This window comes from Chlorocebus sabaeus, chromosome 11, assembly GCF_047675955.1.
Source record: "Chlorocebus sabaeus isolate Y175 chromosome 11, mChlSab1.0.hap1, whole genome shotgun sequence".
Taxonomy (NCBI): Eukaryota; Metazoa; Chordata; class Mammalia; order Primates; family Cercopithecidae; genus Chlorocebus; species Chlorocebus sabaeus.
Window position 1 is genome coordinate 130,338,902 of NC_132914.1, and position 27,972 is coordinate 130,366,873.

Here is a 27,972-nt window from a genome sequence, read left to right on the forward strand (position 1 = left end):
AGGTCAGGAGATCGAGACCATCCTGGCTAACATGATGAAACCCCGTCTCTACTAAAAATACAAAAAAAAAAATTAGCCGGGCGTGGTGATGTGTGCCTATAGTCCCAGCTACTCGGAGGCTGAGGCAGGAGAATGGCTTAAACCCGGGAGGCGGAGCTTGCAGTGAGCCAAGATCACGCCACTGCACTCCAGCCTGGGTAACACAGCGAGACTCCATCTCAAAAAAAAAAAAAAAAATTTGTAACTGATCTTTACTTATATTGCTGGTGAAAGGATTAAAAACAGGGTAAGGACAGAGACCTGTAGCTGATGTCAGAGACCTCTCTTCATAAGGACATGACCCTTTGGTCAGCTAATTGTGGATCTCTCTTGCTGTACTGTAATTCAGTCATTGTTGCTGCTGCTTTTGGTGGCTGTAGGAGCAAAGAGTAAGAAACACTAAAACTCCTTGGAGAAATTAGGTAATGACATAAGAAGGGATAATGTTTGATCTTGCAACATAGATAAGGTTTTACCAAGAGACAAGAAAAGGAAGAACGGATCTGGCATAGGAATAGCATAGATAAAGGTGTTCAGGCAACTCAAGTGGTTCAGCATGGTTATAGGGAAATGTATGGTAGTTTGATGAAACATTTAGGGCTTAGGGAGGTAGAAAAGCCACAATCACAGAGGATCCTAAATCCATGCCAAGGACTTAGTGCATTTTTCTATATGTACTGGGAGACCAAAAGGGAATTTTAAACAGGGAGTGAAACTTCTGTGTTTTACAGAGATGATGTTGCTGCAGACACTCACTGGAGTGTGAGAGACCAAAGGCAAACAAGTCAAGTAGGAGGTTTCTAGGTCAAGAATTATGAGGGCCTGAAACAGGGCCATGGCAGTAGGAGTTGGAAGAGATGGATGGAAGACACTTAAGAGGGGGAATTTACAGATCGTGGTGACTGATTGGATGTTAAAAAGAAACTCTAGAAAGATACTTGCTGGTTGGGCACAGTGGCTTACATCTGTACTTTGAGCACTTTGAGAGGCCCAGCAGTTTAGGAGGCCAAGGCACGAGGACTAGTTGAGGCTAGGAGTTCTAGACTAGCCTGGACAACATAATGAGACCCCTATCTCTGCAAAAGAAATTTTTTTTGAGACGGAGGCTCGCTCTGTTGCCCAGGCTGGAGTGCAGTGGCCGGATCTCCGCTCACTGCAAGCTCCGCCTCCCGGGTTCACGCCATTCTCCTGCCTCAGCGTCCGAGTAGCTGGGACTACAGGCGCCCGCCACCTCGCCCGGCTAGTTTTTTGTATTTTTTTTTTTTAGTAGAGACGGGGTTTCACCGTGTTAGCCAGGATGGTCTCGATCTCCTGACCTTGTGATCCACCCGTCTCGGCCTCCCAAAGTGCTGGGATTACAGGCTTGAGCCACCACGCCCGGCCGCAAAAGAAATTTTTTTAATTAGCCAGGCTGGGCATGGTGACTCACACCTGTAATCCCAGCACTTTGGGAGGCCAAGGCAGGAGGATTGCTTGAACCCAAGACTTTGAAAGCAGCCTGGGCAACATAGTGAGATCCTGTCTCTACAAAAATTTAAAGATTAGCTGGACGTGATGGCATGTGCCTGTGGTCCCAGATACTCAGGAGGCTGAGGCAGGAGGATCACTTGAGCCCAGGAGGTCAAGACTGCAGTGAGCTGTGTTTGTGCCACTGTATTCCAGCTTGGATGACAGAGTAAGGACCCTGTCTCAAAAAAAAAAAAAAAAAAAAAGCCAGGTGCAGTGGCTCACACCTGTAGTTCTGTGTACTTGGGAGGCTGAGGAGGGAGGATCACTTGAGCCCAAGAGTTTGAGGCTGTGGTAAGCTATGATCATGCCACCACACTCGGGCCTGGGTGACAAGAATGAGGCCTCGATTTTGAAAAAAAGAAAAGAAAGACACTTGTGTTACTGGGTCACTAGACGTCTTTTTTTTTTTTTTTAATCTTACCACGTGTCAGGCACCATTCTATGTTTTACAAATACTAACTTATTTAATTCCCACAGTAACCCTATGAGGTCAATACTATTTTATCCCTCTTGGTCTTGAAAACCACTGTTTAATATATTTTGTCTGTTTTGCTGTTGGGTGAAGAGGTTAATTCTGTTCTCTCGTGTTCCATCTCGGCCGGAAGCAGAAGTTTATAAAACATTGCATTTTAGGCCGGGCGCGGTGGCTCAAGCCTGTAATCCCAGCACTTTGGGAGGCCAAAACGGGTGGATCACGAGGTCAGGAGATCAAGACCATCCTGGCTAACATGGTGAAACCCCGTCTCTACTAAAAAATACAAAAAAACTAGCCGGGCGAGGTGGCGGGCGCCTGTAGTCCCAGGTACTCAGGAGGCTGAGGCAGGAGAATGGCGTGGACCCGGGAGGCGGAGCTTGCAGTGAGCTGAGATCCGGCCACTGCACTCCAGCCTGGGCCACAGAGCGAGACTCCATCTCAAAAAAAAAAAAAAAGTAAAAGCAATATGGCCTCTGTAAGAGAGCATCTTACAGCAGGAGAATTCTGGAGATCTGCAAAGGTTCTCCCTCAAGTATTCAGCAGAATACAGATCAGTACATACGTGTGAGGAAACTACTTGAGCCAGGGAAAGAGTCCTCTAAAGGATTATTGGGAACAGTATCTGTTGTTCACATAGGGCTGAGAAGAGCGTCTATTCCCACCAGCCAGACTGGAAAACTCTTCCAATTCCTGGAGCGTTGGATAGGTCGTGTCTACCCGATCAGTATCTATCAAGAACGTCTTGCTTCAGTGTGGGGGATAATTAGCCCTATACTAGGCACTGCTCAATCTATCTAGCAAATTGTAAAAGAAAGACCCAAAAGGATCAAACTGTTTCCAAGTAACCTAACTGCATCCTAAAAGAAAGCTTAAGGAAATTTATAGTAATACAAAAATACCCAGCATCCAGTACGATAACATTCACAGTATCTGGCATCCAATCAAATTCACCAAGCATGCAAAGAGATGAAAACATGGCCATAGTGAAGACGATAATAATGATTTGAAACTCATCTAGACTTAACATAGATCTTACTATTAGCAGAGGAGGACAGTAAAACATAGTTATAAATGTATTTCATATTGCTAAGAAGGTAAATACAGCAATAGAAAGTATTTTAAAAAATTGAGATTCTAGGGAGAAAACCCATATTGTCTGAAATGAAAATACACCAGGTTAACAGCAGATTACATTTCTAGAAGAAAAGTTGGGTGAACTTAAAGGCATAGCAATGTAAAACTATCCAAAATTAAATGCAGAGAGAAAAAAGAAACCAGAAAAAAAATGAAAAGAACTTGAGTAAGCTGTAGATAGCATCAGGTAGCTACTGTATGAGTAATTGGAGTCCCTGAAGAAGAAAGTAAAGGAGAGATGGAGAAATATATGAAGAAATAATGACTGGAAATGTCAAAACTTAATGAAACTACAAACCCGCAAATTCAAGAAGCTCAAGAAACCCTAAACACCAGAAACATGAAAAGTATGCCAAGGAAAATAATAATCAGATTACTCAAATCAATAAAAGAGAAAATCTCAAAAGTAGCCAGAAGGAAAATACATGCTATATACAGAGGAATAAGGGATTACGTTGGATTTCTTACCAGAAATAAGACGTCTAAGAAGAGTGGAACTGTATCTATAAAGTACTGAAAGAAAAAAACAACTGTCTACCTATTAAATAGAATTACACGTTCAGGAAAAAACGTCTTTCAACAACAAAAGTAACTCAACCTATAGAGTGGGAGAAACAGGCCAGGTGCGGTGGCTCAACGCCTGTAATCCCAGCACTTTGGGAGGCCGAGGCAGGCGAATCACCTAAAGTCAGGAGTTCAAGACCAGCTTGGCCAACATGGTGAACCCCCGTCTCTACTAAAAAATACAAAAAATTAGCTTTGCATGCCTGTAATCCCAGCTACAGGCTGAGGCACAAGAATTACCTGGGAGGTGGAGGTTGCAGTGAACCAAGAGCGTGCCACTGTACTCCAGCCTGGGTGAAAGAGTGAGACCCCATCTCAAAAACAGTGGGAGAAACTATTTGCAAATCATGTCTCTGATAAGAGTTTAATATCTAGAATATACAAAGAATGCCTACAACTCAACAATACACAACAACCCAATTGTAAACGTGGGCAAAGGACTTGACATTTCTGTAAAGAAGATATACAAATGGTTAGTAAGCACGTGAAAATATGCTCAACATCATTAGTCATTAGGGAAATGTAAAAGCTACAGTTATCCCAACTACCATGGCTGTAATTTAAAAAAGTAGAGTAACAAGTATTTGGCAAGGATGTAGAGAAATTAGAATATGCATATATATTCCTGGTGTGAATGTAAAAATGATGCAGCCACTATAGAAAACAGTTTGGTGATTCCTCAAAAAGTTAAACATAAAACCATATGACCCAGCTGTTTCAGTCCTAGGTGTATACCCAAAGGAATTGAATGTAGGAACTCAAACAGATACTTGTATGCCAGTGTTCATGGCAGTATTATTCATAATAAGCAAAAGATGGAAACAACGCAAGTGTTCATCAACAGATGAGTGGGTAACAAAATGTAGTCTCTAACCAATGGAATATTTGGTTATTAAAAAAGACTGAGGTTCTGATACATGTTAAAACATAGACGAACCTTGAAAAATGTATACTCAGTGAAATAAGCCAGACTCAAAAGGGCAAATATTGTATAATTCCACTTATGTGACCTAAGTAGAGTAGGCAAATTCGTAGAGACAGAACGTAGATTAGGGGCTTCCAGAGGAATAGGGGAGAATATGGAGTTATCAGTGGATACCAGAGTTTCTGGAGTGATGGAAAAGTTTTGGAATTACATAGTGGTGATGGTTGCACCACACTGTGAATGTAATTAATGACACTGAATTGGATATTTAAAAACAGTTAAAATGGCAAAAAAAAAAAAAAAACCCATATATATATATATATATATATGTTACTACAATTTTAAGAATTATATAATATACCAAAACCCATTGAATACACAGTTTAAATGGTTGAATTGTACCATATGGCTGTTAAAAAAAAAAAAAAGGCACCAAAAAGACATTGTTAGCTATAAAAAAGCTGAAAGAATTTATCACCAGGAGACCCTTGTTACAAGAAACGTTAAAGAATGTGCTTCAGAGAGAAAGGAAATGAAACCAAATGGAAATCTGGATCTACACACACGAGTAAACAGCACTGGCAAATGGTGACTACATAGGTAAATATACAATATTTTTCCTTAATGTTTAAATTGTTTTTAAAATGTAATTGGCTATATTAGTTTTCTGTTGCTGTGTAGCATATTACCACAAACTTGGCAGCTTCAAACAGCACTTCCTTATTATCAGCTCTGTTGGTTAGAAGCGGTGCAAGCACAGCATGGCTGGGTTCTCTGCTCAGGGTGTCCAAAGGCTGAAATCAGGGTCTGTCACCTAGACTTGAGTTCTCATCTGGAAGCTGTGGGGAAAAATTCACTTTCAAGCTCACTCTTCTTGGTGGAATTCAGTTCCTTGTGGCTGCAGGACTGAGGTCCCTGCTTCCTAGCTGGCTTTCAGCTGGTGCTGCTCTTTGCTGCTGGAGACTGCCATGTTCCTCACACTGCACCTTCCATCTTCAAGCCGGTAATGGTCCATCACATTTTTCTTGGGCTTCAATCTCTGGCTTCCGTTCTGTGACCAGCTGGAGACAACCTTGTTTTTTTAATCTGTAAAGTGAGACTGTTAGTTTAGGTCAGGTTTGGTTTTTTTCCCCTCAAAAAAAAATTTGTAATGGTAAGTAGGATCATTCAGTTTTAAATCTTCAAATGTGGTATGGAACTCCAGAGATTAAGGGGTAAAAATGCAATTTATGTAGCTCTTCTCTTCCTAATCTTAGGGAGCTTCGGGCACTGTAGATTTGCTTATAGAATGTCTCTGATGTTCCTGTGTATAGTGGGTGTTTGTGTCATACCCAGCTGGTATGAGGAAGTTTAGGCTGTCAATTTAGGGAGCCTCCCAGTCATAGCAAACTTAACTTATGTTTCTTTCTTTTTCCTAGCTTTGTCTTCTTAGCACTCTGCTATCACTCAAGGAAGTATCATCAAGAACAAGGAGGACATGCATGCTAAGTCACTAACTGCCTGGTCCCAGGTAAGCTGTGCTTTCTCCCCAGTTTCCAACTGGGAATTCCTTTTTGTTTTAGTCCCTTTGCCAGAGAACTTCAGAAATTATATCTTCTTCTCCAGCAGACGAGGATTAGGTTTTTGTTTACTTTATTTGTAGTTGTAGTTTTATTTCCTTTTAATACAAAAGAAACACAACGCAAGTTTAACAGTAACATTGGTGGGAATCAAGTGAGGTGACATCAGACTTCTTCTCAAAAAGAAGAGAGAACTGGGAATGTTGATGTGTCTCTGTGGTTTCTCTCAGGCCTGACTGTCCTGGGTGTGGTGCTTACTGTGTTAATTCCTCCGTGGGGAACCCATTTGGAGGAACTCAGGGACAAGTTACATAGTTATCAAAGGATAACTGCAAACAAGGTGCAAAGAACTCTGAGGAGAACAGAACCTCAGTGAGCAGTGTGGCCTGGGGACATCCAGGCTGAGAGACTGGTTCTGGTGCCTATTCAGCTTCTTCCTCTGGAGGGTCCTTCACGCAGACCTTGACAGGTAATCTGGGGAAGGAAGGTGAGACTGGAGCCGAGGTTCCCTGGCCTGTCTGGAGGGCTCAGCCCCACATTGGAGTGCTCTGGGCAGGTGTTTGGCATATGCATTTAACATGAGGATATTTAAATAATTTAAAGGTTCAGAAGAAAACTTGCTGAAATGACATTTATGCCAACACATTAAGGATGACTTGTGATTGTCCAAAGAAATATGAGAGAGCTGCGTTTGTGAAGGCCCAGACTTTTGAGAGAGCATGGCCTGTTTGAAGAGGTAAAAGCAGTTTAGTGCAGCCCAAACACAGAACCAAGAGGGGAATATGGGCAGTGTGGGCCTTCTAGGCCTGTTTGGCACTGACTGCAACACAGATATGTTTGCATGGGGCTAATGAGACTCCTCACAGAAGGATACACAGTGATAACAAGGCCAACAAGAACTGAAACAAATACCAAGAGATAACTGATGAGGCTGGTTGAGCTGATGAGCTTGTGAAGGAGGCTGAGCCAGAGTCTTCTGCGAGTTAAAATGAAAACCAATGTGTACAGTATAGGGAAAGATGGTTTTGCAGGAATGAGAACATGACTCAACTGTAACATGCTGCTCTATTGACTAAACGGTGAGTTAGGAAGAAGACATCACTGTGGGCTTTGGTCTTTCCCTCTCTTCTTTTATTATAGAAATTTTCAAATATATACAAAATAAAAATAGTAGAATAGTAGTAGAAAATATGACAGAATAGAATGAGATGAGTGTTATATTTAAAATGGACTGGAGGCTAAGGCTAATACAAGAAAAAGATCAGCAATTTGTGCTGATCAAAAATTCAAAAACAGGTATTTGCAAACAGTTATTTTTTATTTTTTTATTTTTTTCGAGACAGAGTCTCGCTCTGTCACCCAGGCTGGAGTCCAGTGGTGCGATCTCAGCTCACTGCAACCTCCACCTCCCAGGTTCAAGTGATTCTCCTGCCTCAGCCTCCCAAGTAGCTGGGACTGCAGGCATGTGCCACCATGCCTGGCTAATTTTTTGTATTTTTAGTAGACAGGGTTTCACTGTGTTAGCCAATCTCAATCTCCTGTCTTGGCCTCCCAAAGCTCTGGGATTAAAGGTGTGAGCTACCCCACCTGGCCAAACAGTTATTCATTTACAATTGAAATAAAGGCATTTAAAAAACAATAAACAACACAATTCAGGATAATGCTTACTTCCAGCAAAGAACAGGAAGCACACGAGATTTCAAAAGTATTAGGAGGAATGAAAGCATACTTAGTCTATATACCTTCTTAGCATGTCTGTATATGCTGGACTACAGCGGATGGCACTTCTCGTCTCTGTCTTCTTTAACACTGTATTGTACTGTGTGTTAGTGTGTATAATACTATGAGACAGATGGTATTTTACAGCTAAGAGAACTGACTCGTGGTGAGGTTAAATAAACAAACATCATCCAATCCAAAATTTAAAGTGTGCAGACCAGGTGAGGTGGCTCATACCTGTAATCCCAGCACTTTGGGAGGCCGAGGTGCGCAGATCACCTGAAGTCAGGAGTTTGAGACCAGCACGGCCAACATGGTAAAACCCTGTCTTTACTAAAAAATACAAAAATAAGCCAGGCGTGTAGTGGTGTAGTCCTAGCTACTCAGGAGGCTGAGGCAGGAGAATTGCTTGAACCCGGGAGGCGGAGGTTGCAGTGAGCCAAAATCATGCCACTGCACTCCAGCCCAGATGTTAGAGCAAAACTCTGTCCCCTGCGCTGCTCCCCGCCAAAAAAAAAAAAAATTTAAGATGTACAGATTTGACCACGGGTTCGCCTGATTTCAAATCCAGTTATTAACTAACATCTCATGCACCTTTCCTTTTAGTAGTGTCACCATGACATGCTTTGTCTCTGTGTTTACAGTAAAAGTGCAGTGTATTTCTTATGGGAATGCTAAAACCACCAGACCAGAAATCAGATAGCCACTTAAGTTAAAACTGGGCAGGCTTCTTTGAAACCATGAACAGCAATGAATGAGTCAAGGACTAGCGGAAAGTAGCAGGCACACTTAACTTCAGTAATACGAGAATGAGGTGGGAGCAGAGTGTCATCACCATTAGGCCTGAAGGGATGAGAACAGGGACAGGTTCTGGAAACCAGACTTGTGGTTCACAGAGGCTGTTCCCATCTGTCAAGGGAATGTACCTCCATCACGTCACCACCACTGCACTGGGGCAGCTTGCCATATCCAACTGGTGATCTCCATTGGTGAAATAAATCAGAAAGGCAGAGGGCAAGAGAAATCTTTGGTATAATCCACACAGCTCGCCCTCCCTGGGAACAGAGTAGGGTGGAGAGGAAACCTGGAGGGAAGGAGAGAAGATATCCAGCATACAGATCTCATAGAACATTCCATTTTAAATATTTTTATTTATGTTTCAATTTACATACAGTAACGTTTTCCCCTTTGGATTTACAGTTCTGTGATTTTTGACAAACGTATATAGTCGTGTAGCTACCACTTCATTCAAGATACAGAGCAGGCCGGGCGCAGTGGCTCATGCCTGTAATCCCAACACTTCAGGAGGCTGAGGGGGAGGGTGGATCACCTGAGGTCAGGAGTTCGAGACCAGCCTGGCCAACATGGTGGAACCCCGTCTCTACTAAAAATACAAAAATTAGCTGGGCGTGGTGGCCGGCACCTATAAACCCAGCTGCCTGGGAGGCTGAGGCAGCAGAATCGCTTGAACCGGAGGAATGGAGGTTGCAATGAGCCAAGATTACACCATTGCACTCCAGCCTGGGTGAAAGAGTGAAACTCCATCTCAAAAAAAAACAAAACAAACAACAAAAAAACCCACCAAGTTACAGGGCAAACCCATGATCCTAGAATTCCCTATGTGCAACCCCTTTGTATATAGTCCATGCTTACTCCCCCTCCAGCCCCTTGACCACTGATCTATTGATTTTTACTTTTTCCAGAATGTCATATAAATGGGATCACATAGCATGTGGCCTCTAGCTCCTTTCATGAAGCAAAATGTATCGGAGGTTCATCTGTTGTCGCATGAGTCAGTCGGATATTCCTTTTTATTGCTGAGTAGATTTGCATTGTGTGGCTGTACGACGCTTTGTTTATGCATTTCGTGTTAAGGGACATTTGAGTTTCTTCCAGTTTTTGCCAATTTTAGATAAAGCCCTTTCTCAGGTTTATGCATTTGCATACAGGTTTTTGTGTGGACATAAATTTTCACACTCAGGTACTTAGCCAAGAGAATGATAGGTGTGTGCCAAGAGTATAGATTTAACTTTATGAAAAATATGCAAATTTTCCAAAGTGGTTGTAGCATTTTCGCATTCTCACAGTGATGTGTGAGAGTGGCAGTTATTCTGCATCCTCACCAGCACTTGGTGTCACACACTTTAAAAGTTTACCCTTTCTAATAAGTGTCTTTACGGTATCTCACTGTCGTTTTAACTTTCATTTCCCTAATAAGTAATGACACTAAGCATCATGTGGTTTTTTTTTTTTTTTTTTTGAGACGGAGTCTTGCTCTGTCACCCAGGCTGGAGTGCAGTGGCCGGATCTCAGCTCACTGCAAACTCCGCCTCCTGGTTTTACGCCATTCTCCTGCCTCAGCCTCCCGAGTAGCTGGGACTACAGGCGCCCGCCACCTCGCCCGGCTAGTTTTTTTTGTATTTTTTAGTAGAGACGGGGTTTCACTGTGTTAGCCAGGATGGTCTCGATCTCCTGACCTCGTGATCCGCCCGCCTCGGCCTCCCAAAGTGCTGGGATTACAGGCTTGAGCCACCACGCCCGGCTCATGTGCTTATTTATTACCAACTACCTATATTCTTCTTTGGTGAAATGTTTATTTCAGTCTTTTGCTCAGTTTTCAAACTAGTCTGTTTTCTTACTGAGTTGCTTTTTTTTTTTTTTTTTGAGATGGAGTCTTGCTCTGTAGCCCAGGCTGGAGTAGAGTACAGTGGCACGATCTCAGCTCACTGCAACCTCTGCCTCTTGGGTTCGAGCAGTTCTGCCTCAGCGTGCCGAGTAGCTGGGACTGCAGGCGCACACCACCACACCTGGCTAATTTTTTTCTTTTTTTTTTTTTGTATTTTAGTAGAGACGGGGTTTCACTGTGTTGCCCAGGCTGGTCTCAAACTCCTGAACTCGGGCCATCCCGAGGCATTCCCGAGGCCTGTCTCGGACTCCCAAAGTGCTGGGATTACAGACATGAACCACTGTGCCTAGCCTCTTATTGAGTTTTGAGGGTTCTCTGTACCTTACACGTACAAGTTCTTTGTCAGATAATGTGATTTGCAAATATTATTTCCTGGTCTCTGGCTTGTCTTTTCCTTCTCTTAGCAATGTCTTTTGAAGAGAAAAAACATTTTTAGTTTTGGTGAAGCGCTCACTTTGTCAATTTTCAATTTGTTCTTTTTTTTTTTTTTTTTTTTTTTTTTTTTGAGACAGAGTCTCATTCTCTCGCCTAGGCTGGAGTGCAGTGGTGCAATCTCAGCTCACTGCAACCTCTGCCTTCAGGGTTCAAGCGATTCTCATGCCTCAGCCTCCCAAGTAACTGGGATTACTTGCATGCACCACCATGCCCAGCTAATTTTTGTATATTTAGTAGAGATGGTGTTTCACCGTGTTAGCCAGGCTAGTCTTGAACTCCTGACCTTAGGTGATCCTCCTGCCTCGGCCTCCCAGAGTGCTGGGATTACAGGCGTGAGCCACCGCGCCTGGCCTATCAGTTTGTTCTTTTATGGATCATGCTGTTGGTATCACTGCTAAGAACCCCCTGAAGAACTCAAAATGACAGATGTTTTTTCCTATGTTTTCTTATAGAAATTTTATGAATTTATGTGTCACATTTTGATCTATTTAGGATTTGAAATTTTTTTGCAGATTGACACATTTATCAGTATGTAATATCCCTCTTTATCTCTGCTAATATTCTTTGTTGTTAATTCTATGTTGTCTGATATTAATACAGCCACTCTAACTTTCGTATGATTAGTGTTTCCATAGTATATCTGTTTCTGTCCTTTTACTTGTAACTTCTCTAGGTTGTATTCAATATTGTGTTTTTTTTTTTTTTTTTTTGAGACGGAGTCTCGCTCTGTTGCCCAGGCTGGAGTGCAGTGGCCGGATCTCAGCTCACTGCAAGCTCCGCCTCCCGGGTTCACGCCATTCTCCTGCCTCAGCCTCCCGAGTAGCTGGGACTACAGGGGCCGCCACCTCGCCCGGCTAATTTTTTTGTATTTTTAGTAGAGACGGGGTTTCACCGTGTTAGCCAGGATGGTCTCGATCTCCTGACCTCGTGATCCGCCCGTCTCGGCCTCCCAAAGTGCTGGGATTACAGGCTTGAGCCACTGCACTCGGTTTTTGGTTTTTTTTTTTTTTTTTTTTTTGAGACAGAGTTTCACTCTCGTTCCCCAGGCTGGAGTGCAATGGCGGTATCTCAGCTCACTGCAACCTCCACCTCCTGTGTTCAAGTGATTCTCCTGCCTCAGCCTCCCAAGTAGCTGGTATTACAGGCATGTGCCACCACACCCAGCTAATTTTGTATTTTTAGTAGAGACAGGGTTTCTCCACATTGGTCAGGCTGGTCTCGAACCCATGACCTTAGGTGATCCACCCGCCTTGGCCTCCCAAAGTTCTGGGATTACAGGTGTGAGCCACAGCGCCCGGTCCAATGTTTTTTTTTAGGTAGCAGATAGTCGAGGCTTGTGGTTTTTTTGTTTGTTTGTTTGTTTTGAGGCAGGGTCTCGTTGTCTAGGCTGGAGTGCAGTGGTGTTATCACAGCTCACTGTAGTCTGGCTCAAACTCTTGGACTCAAGTGATCCTCCCACCTGTCTTCCTAGTACCTGGGACTATAGGCTTGAGCCACCACATCTGGCTACTTTTTAAATTTTTTGTAGACATAGGATCTCCCTATGTTGTCCAGGCTGGTCTGAAACTCCTGGGCTCAAGGCTTGTAGTTTTTGCTGTTGCCTTTTTTTTTTTTTTTTTTTTGAGACAGGTTCTCACTCTGTTGCACAAGCTAGAGTACAGTGGTGTGATCACAGCCCACTGCAACCTCTGCCTCCTGGGTTCAAGTGATCCTCTCACCTTAGCCTCTCGAGTAGCGGAAACTACAGGCACATGCCACCATGCCTGGCTGATTTTTGTATTTTTTGTACAGACAGGGTTTTGTCATTTTGCTAAGCTTGTCCTGAGCTCATGAACTCAAGTGATCCACCTGCCTCAGCCTTCCAGAGTGCTGGGATTACAAGTGTGAGCCACTGCACCCGGTTGCTTTTTTTTTTTCTTAATACATTTTGGCGACCTGTTTTTTAATTGTTATGTTTAGACCATTTTTGTTTAATGTTATTATTGATACTATTGAATTTCAGTGTGTTATTTTATTATATGTTCTCTGTATATCTTTTCCCACTTCTTAATTTACTGCCTTTATTTGGATTATTTGAATATATTTTAGTATTTCACTTAATGTCTTGGTTTTTTAGCTTTATATTTTTGTACTTTTTAATGGCTGCTGTAGGAATGAGAATATACATACCTAATCTTTTACAGTCCACTTAGAGTTAATTTTTACCACTTCAAGCAAAATCTAGAAGCCTTACAATATATAGGTCCCTTTATGTCCCTCCCTTTATGTTAAAGTTGTGTGTGTATTGAGAAACTGCACCAGAAAATATTACAGGTCTTTCAGCTGTTCTATATATTTTTGAAACATTTAAGAGAAGAAAACAAATCTATTATATTTACCCAGATATCTACTGTTTTTGTTATTTATCTTCCATTTCTGAGATTTCAAGTTTCTCTCTGGTATCATTTCCCTTCTGCCTGAAGAACTTCCTTCAGCACATTTTCTAGAGCAGATCTTCTGCCAACAAATTCTGTTAGTTTTAGTTCGTTTGAGAATATCTTTATTTTGCATCAGTTTTGAAAGATATTTTCACTGGATATAGAAATTCTGGTTTGTCTGTTCTTTCAGTATTTAAAAACAGACAAACATTATTCCACTGTCTTCTGACCTTTATAGTCTTTGATGGGAGACCCTCAGTCACTCAAATAGATTTTTCTCTAGATATAATCAACACTTATTTTTGATGTGGCTGATAAGGACCTTGCATCTATCTCCTGTTTCTTTGTCTAATTGTTTTGCTACTGCTAAAATATAATCTTCCAACTCTTCCATTGTTTTTTAGTACCTACCAATGGTCATGAAAAATGTTTAGGATAATTATTTTAGGTTATAAAATATGGCTAGGGTGGTAAATCTCTTAAGCATTAAGGTGTACTCGAATTAGGTTTTTTATCTTACATAGTGTAAAAGTGGGTTAACTTTTTGGGAGAATAGATGATTCACCCTGCCATAGCTGTTTAAAATTTAATTTAAATAAAAATTCTTAGGACAGTTTTTTTTAACCTAAAGCATCATATAAAACTTGTTTTCAGACAGTAGGTACCTAATAGCCATTCCTTTTATGACCTGACCAGAATAAATAGTACTCACTCCTTGAATAAATTGGGGTCCATCCACTTTACCTGCCCCAGTGCTGTCAGCTTAATTTCTTTTCCTGTTAGCAGTCAGGAAAGGGGGATAGCAAAGATACATATCTGGTGCAATGCAAATGTGTTTGATGTTGTAGACACTGGTGACCTTCAAGGATGTATTTGTGGACTTCACCAGGGAGGAGTGGAAGCTGCTGGACACTGCTCAGCAGATCGTGTACAGAAATGTGATGCTGGAGAACTATAAGAACTTGGTTTCCTTGGGTAAGACTAGCTCTGTTTTTGAAGATTTTGGTTCTCCTTTGATCAAAAGGTACGAGACCTTGAAGTATATATCTTATCAGAGTACAGGCTTGGCGTTCAGAGACCTCATTTCTTTGAGGCATAGAACAGGGTTTTTTTACTCCAGCTTTTGTGGAAAACTTGTTTTAATGTATTGAAGTTTTAAAAATGCCTCTTTAAAAAATGCCTCTTTAAAAAGTTTTCCGGCTGGGCGTGGTGGCTCACGCCTGTAATCCCAGCACTTTGAGAGGCCGAGGTGAGTGGATCACAAGGTCAAGAGATTGAGACCATCCTGACCAACATGGTGAAACCCCGTCTCTACTAAAAATACAAAAATTAGCTGGGCGTGGTCGCGCGTGCCTGTAGTCCCAGCTACTTGGCAGGCTGAGGCGGGAGAATCACTTGAACCTGGGAAGCAGAGGTTGCAGTGAGCCAAGATTGTACCACTGCACTCCAGCCTGGCAATACAGTGAGACTCCGTCTCTAAATAAATAAATAAATAAAATAAAAAAGGTTTTCCTGCCTCTGTCAACTTTAGAGTCCCTGCCAGTCCTGCAGAGGGTTGGGGGGTCAGGTTGAATCTGAGATGTTTCTTTGTGCCTGCCCCAGAGCTCCCCTGACTCTTACCCTGTTGTCTTTCACTGTGAACAGGTTATCAGCTTACTAAGCCAGATGTGATCCTACGGTTGGAGAAGGGAGAAGAGCCCTGGCTGGTGGAGAGAGGGATTCACCAAGAGGCCCATCCTGGTGAGGACCAGACAAGAGTTGTCATAGGCAGTAGCCCAGATGAGCTGTGAGATGCTAGCACTTCTAGAGATAGTGGTAACTGGCCCTCCTCACAGGTCCTTCTTCATGGGAAGAGTGAGTTTATCTGGCCCCTATTTCCCCACTGCCAATCTTTATATTCCATTTGCATTGAGAGGCAAAGGTCTCTCCGTCTGTTGACGTGCTTGGTTTCAGCGCCGCACATGTCGCTCTCCTGATTATTACCGTTATTACCACTAACCTATCTTCTTGTGCTCTTGTTTGTCATAGAATCACTTCTTGCATTTTTGCCTCTCTTTCTTTCACGTGACCCCTTCCCACAACTCAGTTATCTGTGCAAGCTCCGGAGTAGGACTCTTACCACCTATTCTGAGAGTGTGTTTTCTGTCAGGTAGAAAACTGCTGCAGAAAGCTCATAATTCCTGTTGCCTCAACTCTCCTTCCTTTCCAGAATGGCTGCTCATAGAAACACCGGTTTTTCTTACTGTACTTTAGATCTTTTATTTTTTTTTTGAGGTGTAGTTTCTCTCAGTCTCCCAGACTAGAGTGCAGTGGCGTGATCTCAGCTCACTGCAACCTCTGCCTCCCAGGTTCAAGTGATTCTCCCGCCTCAGCCTCCCAAGTAGTGGGATTACAGGCATGCACCACCATGCCCAGCTAGTTTTTATGTTTTTAGTAGAGATGGGGTTTCACCATGTTGGCCAGGCTGGTCTCGAACTCCTGACCTCAAGTGATCCGCCCACCTCGGCTTTCCAAAGTGCTGGGATTACAGGCGTGAGCTACCATGCCCAGCCTCTATCTAGTTCTGTATTTAATGTTTTAAAAATCTATTTCTAGGCATTTCCCTGCATCTCAGACTTTGAGTGTGATGTAAATTAAATCTAAGTCTTACTTGTCCTGTAATGTAGCCTCAAGTTCTTTCCCATGAAGCCTTTTATGATTCCTCGTTAAGTACTGGCCTCTTCCTCTTCTGAACTTCCACTTAGTTTAAATCTCTACTTTAAAATATTATCATAAGCTCTTTTTTACTTTTTAGTATTTGCCTTGTAGCTGATTATATCAAAATGCTGTCTCAAAGCAAGTCTTTCAACTGCCTTGGGACCATGGGAGGAAATATTGTTATATTTTCTTTAATACTTACCTTCTTTCTTTCTTTTCTATTTGTTCATCTAGTAAGCTCTCCTAAATGTCTATTGACAAGTATCCAAAAATAACAATTATTAACTGGATCCAGCAGTTTATATTTTTACTGAGAAAAGGTGGGCGGATTATGAGGTCAGGAGATCGAGACCATCCTGGCTAACACTGTGAAACCCCATCTCTGCTAAATGTACAAAAAAAATTAGCTGGGCGTAGTGACGGGCGCCTGTAGTGCCAGCTACTCGGGAGGCAGAGGCAGGAGAATGGCATGAACCCAGGAGGCGGAGCTTGCAGTGAACTGAGATCGCGCCACTGCACTCCAGCCTGGGCGACAGAGAGAGACTCTGCCTCAAAAAAAAAAAAAAAAGAAATACTCAGACTTCATGGGCTTAAATGCATGGAGTTTTACAGAATCTACAAGGCTGTGAAATTCATTATCAAAACAAAAAATATAATGTGTGATAATTTTTAAAAATCAGATGATTAGTTGATTAATGGGTCCAATAAACTTCAGCAATAACTTACTGGCATGGCTATGTTACATAATATGTGGAAGATTTTAGGATATTAATAAAGCACCTCATTCTTATGATCAAACTCTCCACTCAGAATTGTCCTCCATTAGTGCTCAGCACCCCGCTTATACATATTCTTCATAAAATCTTCCAGTTGGCATTTGTAGTTTGAAAAACTTCTCCACAAGAGTTTATGATGTTCTGGATTGTGGAAAGAGGGGGAAAGGGTGGTGTATTTCCTATTAAAAATCATCAGGATGGGAAAGAAAACTAGGAACTAACAAAGTGCTAAGTGACAGTGAGGACTGGTGGGGGTGGGATTGTATAAGGAAGTCATTTAGGGACCAGGCCTGGCAGAGGGATCATTTACCAGGTGTATTAGTTTCCTGGGGCTGCGGTAGCAAAGAACCAGAAGTTAGGTGGCTCAGAACAACCAAAATGTATCATGTTACAGCTGGAGGCTGTAAGTCTAAAATGAAGATGTCAGTGGGGTCTGTTATGCTTCTAGGAGAGTGTCTTTCCTTATCTCTTCCAGGTTCTGCTAGCCCCAGGTATTCCTTGGCTTGCGGATATATCATTCCAGTCTTGGTCTCCATATTCACATGGTCTCTTCCCCTGTGTCTGTGTGTCTCTTTTAATGAGGACCACCATATTGGATTAGGGGCCCATCCTATTTCTGGTACTACCTCATAACTTATTACATTTGGAAAGACTGTATTTCCAAATATGGTCATATTTTGAGAATCTGAGGATTAAAACTTCAACATACCTCTTTGGGGGGGATACAGTTTAACCCATAATACTAGGTAAGAGTGGAATGTCACCCCATCATGTAAGATGAAGTGGTATTATCAATGTCACCCCATTCATGTAAGATGAAGTGGTATTATCAGTGTAATTTTTAGGTTTGGGATTATACATTTTACCTGAAAGACACTGAGAAACAGATAAAGCTCTTATTCAAGGGAAATAATTTGCAGTAATATACACAGGTAGCAGATGGCAGAAATTCTAAGAGAGTATGGGTCAGGCCTCAGATTCTAAGTTCACATCTTGTGGTAGTAGTCCTATCGGTTGTTAAGTCCTTATGTTTCAGAACAAAGAAATCAAAACAGAAAATGAGAAGAATGATAATGATTATTGTAAATCTTACTGCTTTGACCATAAATGTGCCAGAGACTGTAATAGGCTCATGCTTTATATAATATGATAATCTGAAATAGCAGATACTGTCATCCTTAAATTACAGATAAGCAAAATGAATTCTTAAAAGTTTAGCAACTTGTCTAAATTCACCACTAGTAATAGTATAAAACTTAGATTAGAACTTGTATCTTGGTAACTTTTGTGCAGTTACTCTTCCACCTTGTCATGCAACCTCTCTGACAGGTCTGTTGTGTCAGTCATCTGGGTGTTGTTCTGTAGTGCTTCTGTGATTTAGATAAAAAGCATTGCCTGATGTATGTCTGTATTCATGGTTTAAGAATACTAAATGGGGCCGGATGCAGTGGCTCACGCCTATAATCCCAGCACTTTGGGAGGCCAAGGTGGGTGGATCACCTGAAGTCAAGAGTTCAAGACTAGCCTGGCCAACATGGTGAAACCCTGTCTCTACTAAAAAGATAAAAAATTAGCCAGGCATGGTGGCAGGCACCTGTAATCCCAGCTACTTGGGAAGCTGAGGCAGGAGAATCATTTGAACCTGAGAGGCAGAGGTTGCATTGAGCCGAGATCGCGCCATTGCACTCCAGCCTGGACAACAAGAGCGAAACTGTGTCTCAAAAAAAAAAAAAAGAATACTAAATTGATAGTAATGTGAAGAATGTGTGTCAGGGGACAGTCCTGACAACAAGTAGACAGGTGAGGAACTTGCATTGTTAACTTCTGGATTAGGAAATGGAAGTGCAGTCCTTTTTATGTAATTTCCCTTATTTCTACCCTCACCATTGATATCCTGAGTCCTGTGGCTTCTCCTTACTCCTTTTGCCCCTTTTGAGTACTGTATACCCCAATGCATTTACTGTTTACTGCTCCATTCTTCCTTTTCTCATTCTCTATCAAAGTTATAAAGCCATATTTGAAAGCAACTGTGTACATCTTGCAGACTTTGTCTCCATATACTTCCTAACATTCTCACTTTAATACTGTCTTTAGTTACATGAAGATTTTCATTTCTTTCAGATTCAGAGACTGCATTTGAAATCAAATCATCAGTTTCCAGCAGGAGCGTTTTTAAAGATAAGCAATCCTGTGACATTAAAATGGAAGGAATGGCAAGGAATGATCTCTGGTATTTGTCATTAGAAGAAGTCTGGAAATGTAAAGACCAGTTAGACAAGTATCAGGAAAACCCAGAGAGACATTTGAGGCAAGTGGCATTCACCCAAAAGAAAGTACTTACTCAGAAGAGAGTCTCTGAAAGTGGTAAATATGGGGGAAACTGTCTTCTTCCTGCTCAGCTGGTACTGAGAGAGTATTTCCATAAACGTGACTCACATACTAAAAGTTTAAAACATGATTTAGTTCTTAATGGTCATCAGGAAAGCTGTGCAAGTAACAGTAATGAATGTGGTCAAACCTTCTGTCAAAACATTCACCTTATTCAGTTTGCAAGAACTCACACAGGTGATAAATCCTACAAATGCCCTGATAATGATAACTCTCTTACTCATGATTCATCTCTTGGTGTATCAAAGGGCATACATAGAGAGAAACCCTATGAATGTAAGGAGTGTGGAAAACTCTTCAGCTGGCGCTCTAATCTTACTAGGCATCAGCTTATTCATACTGGAGAAAAACCCTATGAGTGTAAAGAATGTGGAAAATCTTTCAGCCGGAGTTCTCACCTCACTGGACATCAAAAGACCCATACTGGCGAGGAACCCTATGAATGTAAAGAATGTGGTAAATCTTTCAGCTGGTTCTCTCACCTTGTTACCCATCAGAGAACTCATACAGGAGACAAACTGTACACATGTAATCAGTGTGGGAAGTCTTTTGTTCATAGCTCTAGGCTTATTAGACACCAGAGGACACACACTGGAGAGAAACCCTATGAATGTCCTGAATGTGGGAAGTCTTTCAGACAGAGCACACATCTCATTCTGCATCAGAGAACCCATGTTAGAGTGAGACCCTATGAATGCAATGAATGTGGAAAGTCTTATAGCCAGAGATCTCACCTTGTTGTGCATCATAGAATTCACACTGGACTAAAACCTTTTGAGTGTAAGGATTGTGGAAAATGTTTTAGTCGAAGCTCTCACCTTTATTCACATCAAAGAACCCACACTGGAGAGAAACCATATGAGTGTCATGATTGTGGAAAATCTTTCAGCCAGAGTTCTGCCCTTATTGTGCATCAGAGGATACACACTGGAGAGAAACCATATGAATGCTGTCAGTGTGGGAAGGCCTTCATCCGGAAGAATGACCTCATTAAGCATCAGAGAATTCATATTGGAGAAGAGACCTATAAATGTAATCAGTGTGGCATTATCTTCAGCCAGAACTCTCCATTTATAGTTCATCAGATAGCTCACACTGGAGAGCAGTTCTTAACATGCCATCAGTGTGGGACAGTGCTTGTTAATACCTCTAACCTTATTGGATACCAGGCAAATCATATGAGGGAAAATGCTTACTAATAAATACGGGAATTTTTCACAAAGAGCAATAACTTTATTTTGCATTGGAGAACTCCTGGATATATGCTGTACAAATTGAATCTATGTGGAAATGCTTTCAGTCTTGTTACTATCATTTTGCACATTAGATAATTGGTCCTAGAAGGGAAAGAAACCACAGATTTTATTTCAGTACACAAATCCATCAGATTTTCTTCTTTTCATAAATTCCTACAGAAGTAATTGGCCTGGGAGCATTCTTGACCAAGTCTTAAATGCTAGAATCTGAGAAGGAATTATTAAATAGGTGAGTTGTTGAGCAAGAACCCCTTCATTTGAAAAGAAATGAGTATGCTACTGTAGGGAGAGTTGTTGCTGAGAATTAAGAAATGATACAGTTAATGCAACAAAAGATGGAAAATAATATTTCAGTCAATATGTCATTGTTTACTTGACTTTGTCTCTCTTCTGGGACATTTAGTAGTGTTTGGTATGTTTTCTGTGTCTGGTAGAAACCGTATTTTGGTTAACAGCAAGGAAAATGCTTATAATGTAGTACAATTAAAAACAACACATCTCCACTACCAGTACTAACCCATTTTTAAGTATATTTGCATGTGGGCAAGAATTGGAAGTATATAGATAATTGAAGAGAATTGATTTGTTAGATAATGGGACTTTGAGTTTTATAGTCTGTTTAATGTTGCTGTAATAATTAAACTTTTAAATATTGTAAGAGGATATCTAGTTTCTGTATTCTACCATCAAAGAAGCTTTTGAGTACCACCTGTTAATGAGCTTTCCTATTCTAAATTGTTTTGGGTCACAGAGTTCCACTTTTTCCACTCTTTTTAGCATTGCAAAAGCTCCTGATAATTTAAAAACACAGTAATTCTCTGGATGTTAGGACTTAGGGGAACACTGGGTATTTGGACATATCAGGGAGGGGTCCCAATTTTAGTGGGAACAAGTATTTAAACAATATTTAGAGCAAGTGTCCTCGTGTGATAAACAGAGCACGGCCTAAAGATGCCCTCCGTCTCAAGGTAGTCTTTTATCTTTATAAAGAAAGATTAGTATTTAAGAGCATAGACTTGAGCTAGACTACCCAGGTTGAAACCCCACTAACTGGGTGATCTTGAACATGCTGCTTAGCTTCTCTGTGCCAAACTTACTGATATCCTCCTCTGTAAATTAGTGATAATAATAGTACTTACCTAGTAGGATTATGGTGAGTATTAAATGAGTAAACAGAAACAGCTTAGAATAGTGCCTGACATATATTATGTTCTCTGTAGTTACTGGCTGTGATTATTAATATTATTGCCCCACCCTAATGTCTGTTATTTAATTGAAATCTGCTTGTGTGCTTATAAAAATTTACTGAGTTCTCACTGTCATACATGGTTTTCCCCTTTTGCCTAAATCAGAACTCAACAACCTGGGAAAATCACTGACAAATAGTTGATGTAGGTTTCATTCCTGAGGATCAATAAACAACTTGTAATGTTGTATACACATTTATTCTGTTTGCACAAAGGTTTTCCATTCTAGGGAGAGGATCACAGTCTTCAGATTCTCTGGTAAGTTAGTAACCCACAAAAGATTCAGGAAGAGGATCTGTTTTAATTTTCTGTTTCATTCTATAAATCAATCTGTTGTATATAGGGACTGACCATGATTCTGCATTTCCTAGCAGAAATATTAGATGCTTAATGATTGATTGTTGAATGATAGGTGAAGTATTGCTGAAGCCAACCAGAGATCTTGATCTCTCTCTCAGGAAAAACCTAGAAATGGTGGTTAGAATCAGGAGACTTGAGAACTACAAGGAACATGACAGCCTCTAGCTCATACTTGTCATTGAGATCAAGTGAGTTGGCCCAGGTCTCATATTTTCCGTGAAGTCAGACTCAGAACTAGGTCCTGGGTTCCGTGTTTCCTGCTGCTCTTCTCACTGTGTACATACCGTGCCAACATATAACATGCCTATCAGAAATGGTTTTCATGAAGGGAGAATAGTCACTTAACTGGGACTTTGAACATTTCTAATAACCTGTGGCTCAATTTCCTCAACTGTATAATGAGGATACTACTAGTATCTACCTCAAAGTGTTGTCATGTGGATTAGATGATATGTATGAATCACATAAAAGAGTGCCTGGCACTTAGGTGCTATTAATAATATTACTATTGTTAACACCTTAAGGATCTAACTTGTAATGAAGACAGAAATATGTATGAGGATCACTGAAATATTTATGACTGCATAATTCGCAAAATGAAAAAATGTGCACTAGCATAATATCTGTGGCATAACTGTGTAATAGAATATTATGCAGGCATTAAAATATGTACGCAGAAAGTTTGGTAACAGGAAAAATGCTATTGTGTGTTACAACGAAAGCATGATAAATACTTGTTAATATGGAATAAGCTCAAATATGTCAAAATAAATGTATTGTAAAAAATGAATGTTGCCCGAAACTAAGGAAATTTGTCAAAATATTAATAGTAGCCTATATATTGGGAAAATTGGTGTTTCCTTTTCTATTTTTACACTTTTCAGTTCTTTCCAAAGCCTCCTGAAATAATATATCTTACTTTTAAAATTAGGAAAATAATCTCCTCAGTGATGGAATTTCTTTTTTCTTCAAAAGCTCATACCAAGGTCTGGTGTGTTGGCTCATGCTTATAATCCCAACGACTTGGGAGGCTGAGGGAGGAGGACTGATTGAGTTCAAGACCAGCCTGGGCAACATAGCGAGACCCTGTGTCTACAGAAAGTTTAACCATTAGGTGTAGTGGTGCGTACCTATAGTCCTAGCTACTTAAGAGGCTCTGAGGCAGGAGGATCACTTGAGACCAGAGTTTGAGGTTGCAGTGAGTTATGATCACAGCACTGCACTCCAGCCTGGGCAACAGGGTGAGACCCTGTCTCCAAAAAAGGGGTGTGAGGGCTCATACGTGTAACTAGAGGCTGGGCACGGTGGCTCACGCCCATAATCCCAGCACTTTGGGAGGCTGAGGCGGGTGGATCACCTGAGGTTGGGTGTTCAAGACCAGCCTGGCCAACATGGTGAAACCCCATCTCTGCTAAAAATACAAAAATTAGCTGGGCGTGGTGATGCACGTCTGTAATCCCAGCTACTTGGGAGGCTGAGGCAGGAGAATCACTTGAACCAGGGAGGCGGAGATTGCAGTGAGCCGAGATCACACCACTGCACTGTAGCCTGGGTGACAGAATGAGACTTCTTTTTCCGTTTAAAAAAACAAAAAAACAACTAGAACCTTAATAAAGGAATTTAGCAAGGTCATAGGATATGAGGTTACAAAAATCAATTTTATTTCTATATACTAGCAGTGACCAATTAGGAAATGAAATTGGAAATACAGTTCCATTTATAATGATAGAAAAAAGTTAGGTTTTGAAGGAAAGGTGAGGGTTAAAGAGAGAGTTAGTGGCTCAACAGAAACACAGGTTTATTGCCAGCAAAAACCTGCAGAGAGGGGACCAGCTTAGTGTCGGAGCCCACTGCTGCCTTCAGGCTAGGGTAATTGTAGGTCTGGGTGGAAGGGGTCTGGGTGGTATGGCTTGCTGCCCGGCAGGATTTGATAAAGGTGTTTGTGGAGTCAGGTGGTTAGATAGAATGTTTCTCATGGTCCGAGACCTTGTAGAATGTTTCGCCTTGACCAGGGTCTGTGAAATGGTTGGGGATTTATAAAATGATGCAGCTTTGACTAACAGTGACCAATTAGGAAATGGAATTAGAATTCCATTTACAATGATAGAAAAAATGTGAAATACTTAGGTAAATTTAATGAAACATGAAAGACCTGCACAGTGAAAAGTATAAAACATTGCTGGAAGAAGTTAAGGAACATATTATAACAATAAATAACACAAAAGAAATGGAGAAATACACCTTGGTCAAGGATGGGAAAACTCAGTATTGTTAAGATGGCAGTCCTCCCGAAATTAATCTTTTTTTAAATTATTTTTGAGATGGAGTCTCGCTCCGTTGCTCAGGCTGGAGTGCAGTGGGGCAATCTCTGCTCACTGCAAGCTCTGCCTCCTGGGTTTACGCCATTCTCCTGCCTCAGCCTCCCGAGTAGCTGGGACTACAGGCGCCCGCCACCAAGCCTGGCTAATTTTTTTGTATTTTTAGTAGAGACAGGGTTTCACAGTGTTAGCCAGGATGGTCTCGATCTCCTGACCTCGTGATCTGCCCGCCTCGGCCTCCCAAAGTGCTAGGATTACAGGCGAGAGCCACCGCGCCCGGCCTAGTTTTGTAATCTATGCTTAAAGCTTAAGAAAAAAACTATAACTTCAAACAACAGTTTTAAAACCAAAGTAAACCCCTGGAAATTTTTTTTTTTGGTCATAAAACCTACATTCTTGAGCATGATAAAATTCACATTTAACAAAAATCAGAAAAACATAAAATCCCGATGAAGGATTAAAGCTCCTACTCCCTTTTTGTTGAGGCAGTGTTGCAGGAAGAATATGCTTTGTGCATTCTGTGAGGAGTATCAAATAAATGTCAATTGGAATTATATAGTGTGAGGAACAGAAAGTAAATTTTAAAAAGTGAACAGATTACAGGCGTTCCTTGGAGATAGTGCAGGTTTCATTCTACATTATCACAACAAAGCAATCAATCATCATAAGGAAATCACACAGTATTTTTGATTTCCTAGTGAATATAAAACCTGTGTTTAGAGGGTGGGCTTCAAAATGACTGACTAAAGGCATTTGATACCTCATTCACAAAGAAGAACCGCAAATGGCAAGTATATAATCACACTTTGAATAGATCATCTAAGAGAGAACGTATAATTCAACAGAGAAGTGACAGAAAACACCTAAGGCAAGGAAGCAGAGGGAGGTGAGGTAGCCTGCTCAGCCACTGGAGATGGGCTGAGAACCCAGAGAAGCACCCCAATGTGAGGAAAGGGTGTGTGAGAGATTCCCCAGCAGTCCACATTTCCACAATGGTTGCTTGCAATCCTAGCATGGGAAATTTTCTCAACCCTCACGGGCCCTAAGACCAACATAGTAGCTGCCTGGAGACCACATGATGGCATTGCTACAGAGAGGGCATACACTGAATCTCACACACGGAGTCCTAAGTCCAAAATGGCAGCACAGTGCCATTTTGAGAGCCCAGACCCTACTATACTTCCCCCTTCACTGGGGCTCAATGACTCCTGCATATCCACATCCCAGGAGCCCCATTGACAAGCAAGCTTGGCCCACCACTCCCATTCCCTTGGGCCCTAAGGTCCAAGAGCTAGCTGACCTGGAATCCCCATCTCTAGCAAAACTACCACAGTCTACACCAACAACAGTGCTTTAAGCCACTGAGCAAATCACAGGTACCACTGAAACTGCTTACAGCTGAAGAAGTTATATGGCGACTACACTGCTGCATGGACCCAAAATAAAAACTAAAGTGCCCTACCCTGGGCCAGGCGCAGTGGCTCACACCTGCAATCCCAGCACTTTGGGAGGCGGGCAGATCACCTGAGGTCAGGAGTTCAAGACCAGCCTGACCAACATGGTGAAATCTCGTCTCTACTAAAAATACAAAAATTAGCCAAGTGTGGTGGTAAGTGCCTGTAATCCCAGCTACTCTGGGGGCTGAGGCAGGGAAATCCCTTGAACCAGGGTGGCAGAGGTTGCAGTGTTGTCTGGAATTGGTGGGTTCTTGTTCTTGCTGACTTCAAGAATGAAGTCGTGAACCCTCACGGTGAGTATTACAGTTCTTAAAGATAGTGTGTCTGGAGTTTGTTCCTTCAGATGTTCAGATGGGTCCACAGTTTCTTCCTTCTGGTGGGTTCATGGTCTTGCTGACTTCAGGAGCTAAGCTGCAGACCTTCCTGGTGAGTCTTACAGCTTTTAAAGGTGGCGTGTCTGGAGTTGTTCATTCTTCCTAGTGGGTTTGTGGTCTCGCTGGCTTCAGGAGTGAAGCTGCAGACCTTCGCGGTATTACAGCTCACAATGGCGGCGTGGACCCAAAGAGTGAGTAGCAGCAGGATTTACTGTAAAGTGCAAAAGAACCAAGCTTCCACACTATGGAAAGTGACCCAAAGGCGTCCCACTGGCTAGCCTGGGCAGCCTGCTTTTATTCCCTTATCTGACCCCACCCACATCCTACTGATTGGTCCGTTTTACAGAGAGCTGATTGGTCCATTTTGACAGAGTACTGATTGGTATATTTACAATCCCTGAGCTAGACACAGAGTGCTGATTGGTGTGTTTACAATCCTTTAGCTAGACACAGAGTGCTAGACAGAGAAGTTTTCCAAGTCCCCACTAGGTTGGCTAGACACAGAGTACTGATTGGTGTATTTACAAACCCTGAGCTAGACACAGAGTGCTGATTGGTGTATTTACAAACCCTTAGCGAGACATAAAGGTTCTCCAAGTCCCCACTAGACCCAGGAGCCCAGCTGGCTTCGCCCAGTGGATGCCAAACCGCCGCTGCAGGCGGAGCTGGTCGCCAGTACTGGCGCCGCAGACCTGCACTCCTCAGCCCTTGGGTGGTCGATGGGATCGGTTGCTGCAGTGCAGGGGGCGGCGCTCGTAGGGGAGGCTCTGGCCGTGCAGGAGCCCAGGGCGGCGGGGGGGAGGCTGGGGCATGGCGGGCTGCAGGTCCCCAGCCTTGCCCCAGGGGGAGGCAGCTGAGGCCCAGTGAGAATTCCAGCGTAGCGCCGGCGGGCTGGCACTGCTGGGGGACCCGGCGCATCCTCCCCGGCTGCTGGCGTTTGTGCTAAGCCCCTCACTGTCCAGGGCGGCGGCGCCCGAGCCCGCGCCCACCCGGAACTCGCGCCGGCCCGCGAGCGGGGCGCGAAGCCCCAGTTCCCTCCCGCGCCTCTCCCTCCGCACCTCCGGGCAAGCAGCGGGAGCCGCCTCCGGCCTCGGCCAGCCCAGAGAGTGGCTCCCACAGTGCAGTGGCGGGCTGAAGGGCTCCTGGAGCGCCACCAGAGTGGACGCGGAGACCGAGCAGACGCGGAGAGCGAGGGCTACTAGCACGTTGTCACCTCTCACAGTGAGCCGAGAGCCCACCAGTGCACTCCACCCTGGGTAACAGAGTGAGATTCCGTCTCAAAAAAATTAAAAAATTAAATTAAATTTTAAAATGCCCTACCTGGCCTGGTGTGGTTGCTCATGCCTGTAATCCTAGCACTTTGGGAGGCCAAGGCAGGGAGATTACTTGAGCTCTGGAGTTCCAGACCAGCCTGGGAAACATGGTGAAATCCAGTCTCTACAAAAAATACAAAAATTAGCCAGGTGGTGTATGCCTGTGGTCCCAGCTACTTTGGAGGCTGAGGTAGAAGGATTGCTTGAGCCTGGAAGGTAAAGTTTGCAGTCAGCCATAGATAGATAGTTGCAGTCACCATAGATACGTCTTTAGGAAAAAGTCCTCCCATACTAAAGCAAATTCAAAAAAATGGAAAAAGTGAC

At 42.4% G+C, this 27,972-nt stretch overlaps 1 protein-coding gene across 2 annotated transcripts in view; it reads left to right on the forward strand.

The window, feature by feature from the left end:
• Positions 1-22,976, forward strand: part of ZNF10 (zinc finger protein 10) — a 31,519-nt gene extending 8,543 nt beyond the window's left edge. The window contains exons 1-5 of one of the 2 annotated variants that reach the window (XM_008005350.3): positions 1,384-5,246; positions 6,065-6,156; positions 14,311-14,437; positions 15,107-15,202; positions 19,057-22,976. In XM_008005350.3, coding sequence (XP_008003541.1) covers positions 6,124-6,156; positions 14,311-14,437; positions 15,107-15,202; positions 19,057-20,522 — 1,722 coding nt within the window. In that variant the 5' untranslated portion in view covers positions 1,384-5,246; positions 6,065-6,123 and the 3' untranslated portion in view covers positions 20,523-22,976. Of the gene's footprint in view, positions 1-1,383; positions 5,247-6,064; positions 6,157-14,310; positions 14,438-15,106; positions 15,203-19,056 lie in introns of those variants that run through there. The other variant, XM_008005349.3, reaches the window with a different exon arrangement.
• The last annotated feature ends 4,996 nt before the right edge of the window (positions 22,977-27,972 follow it).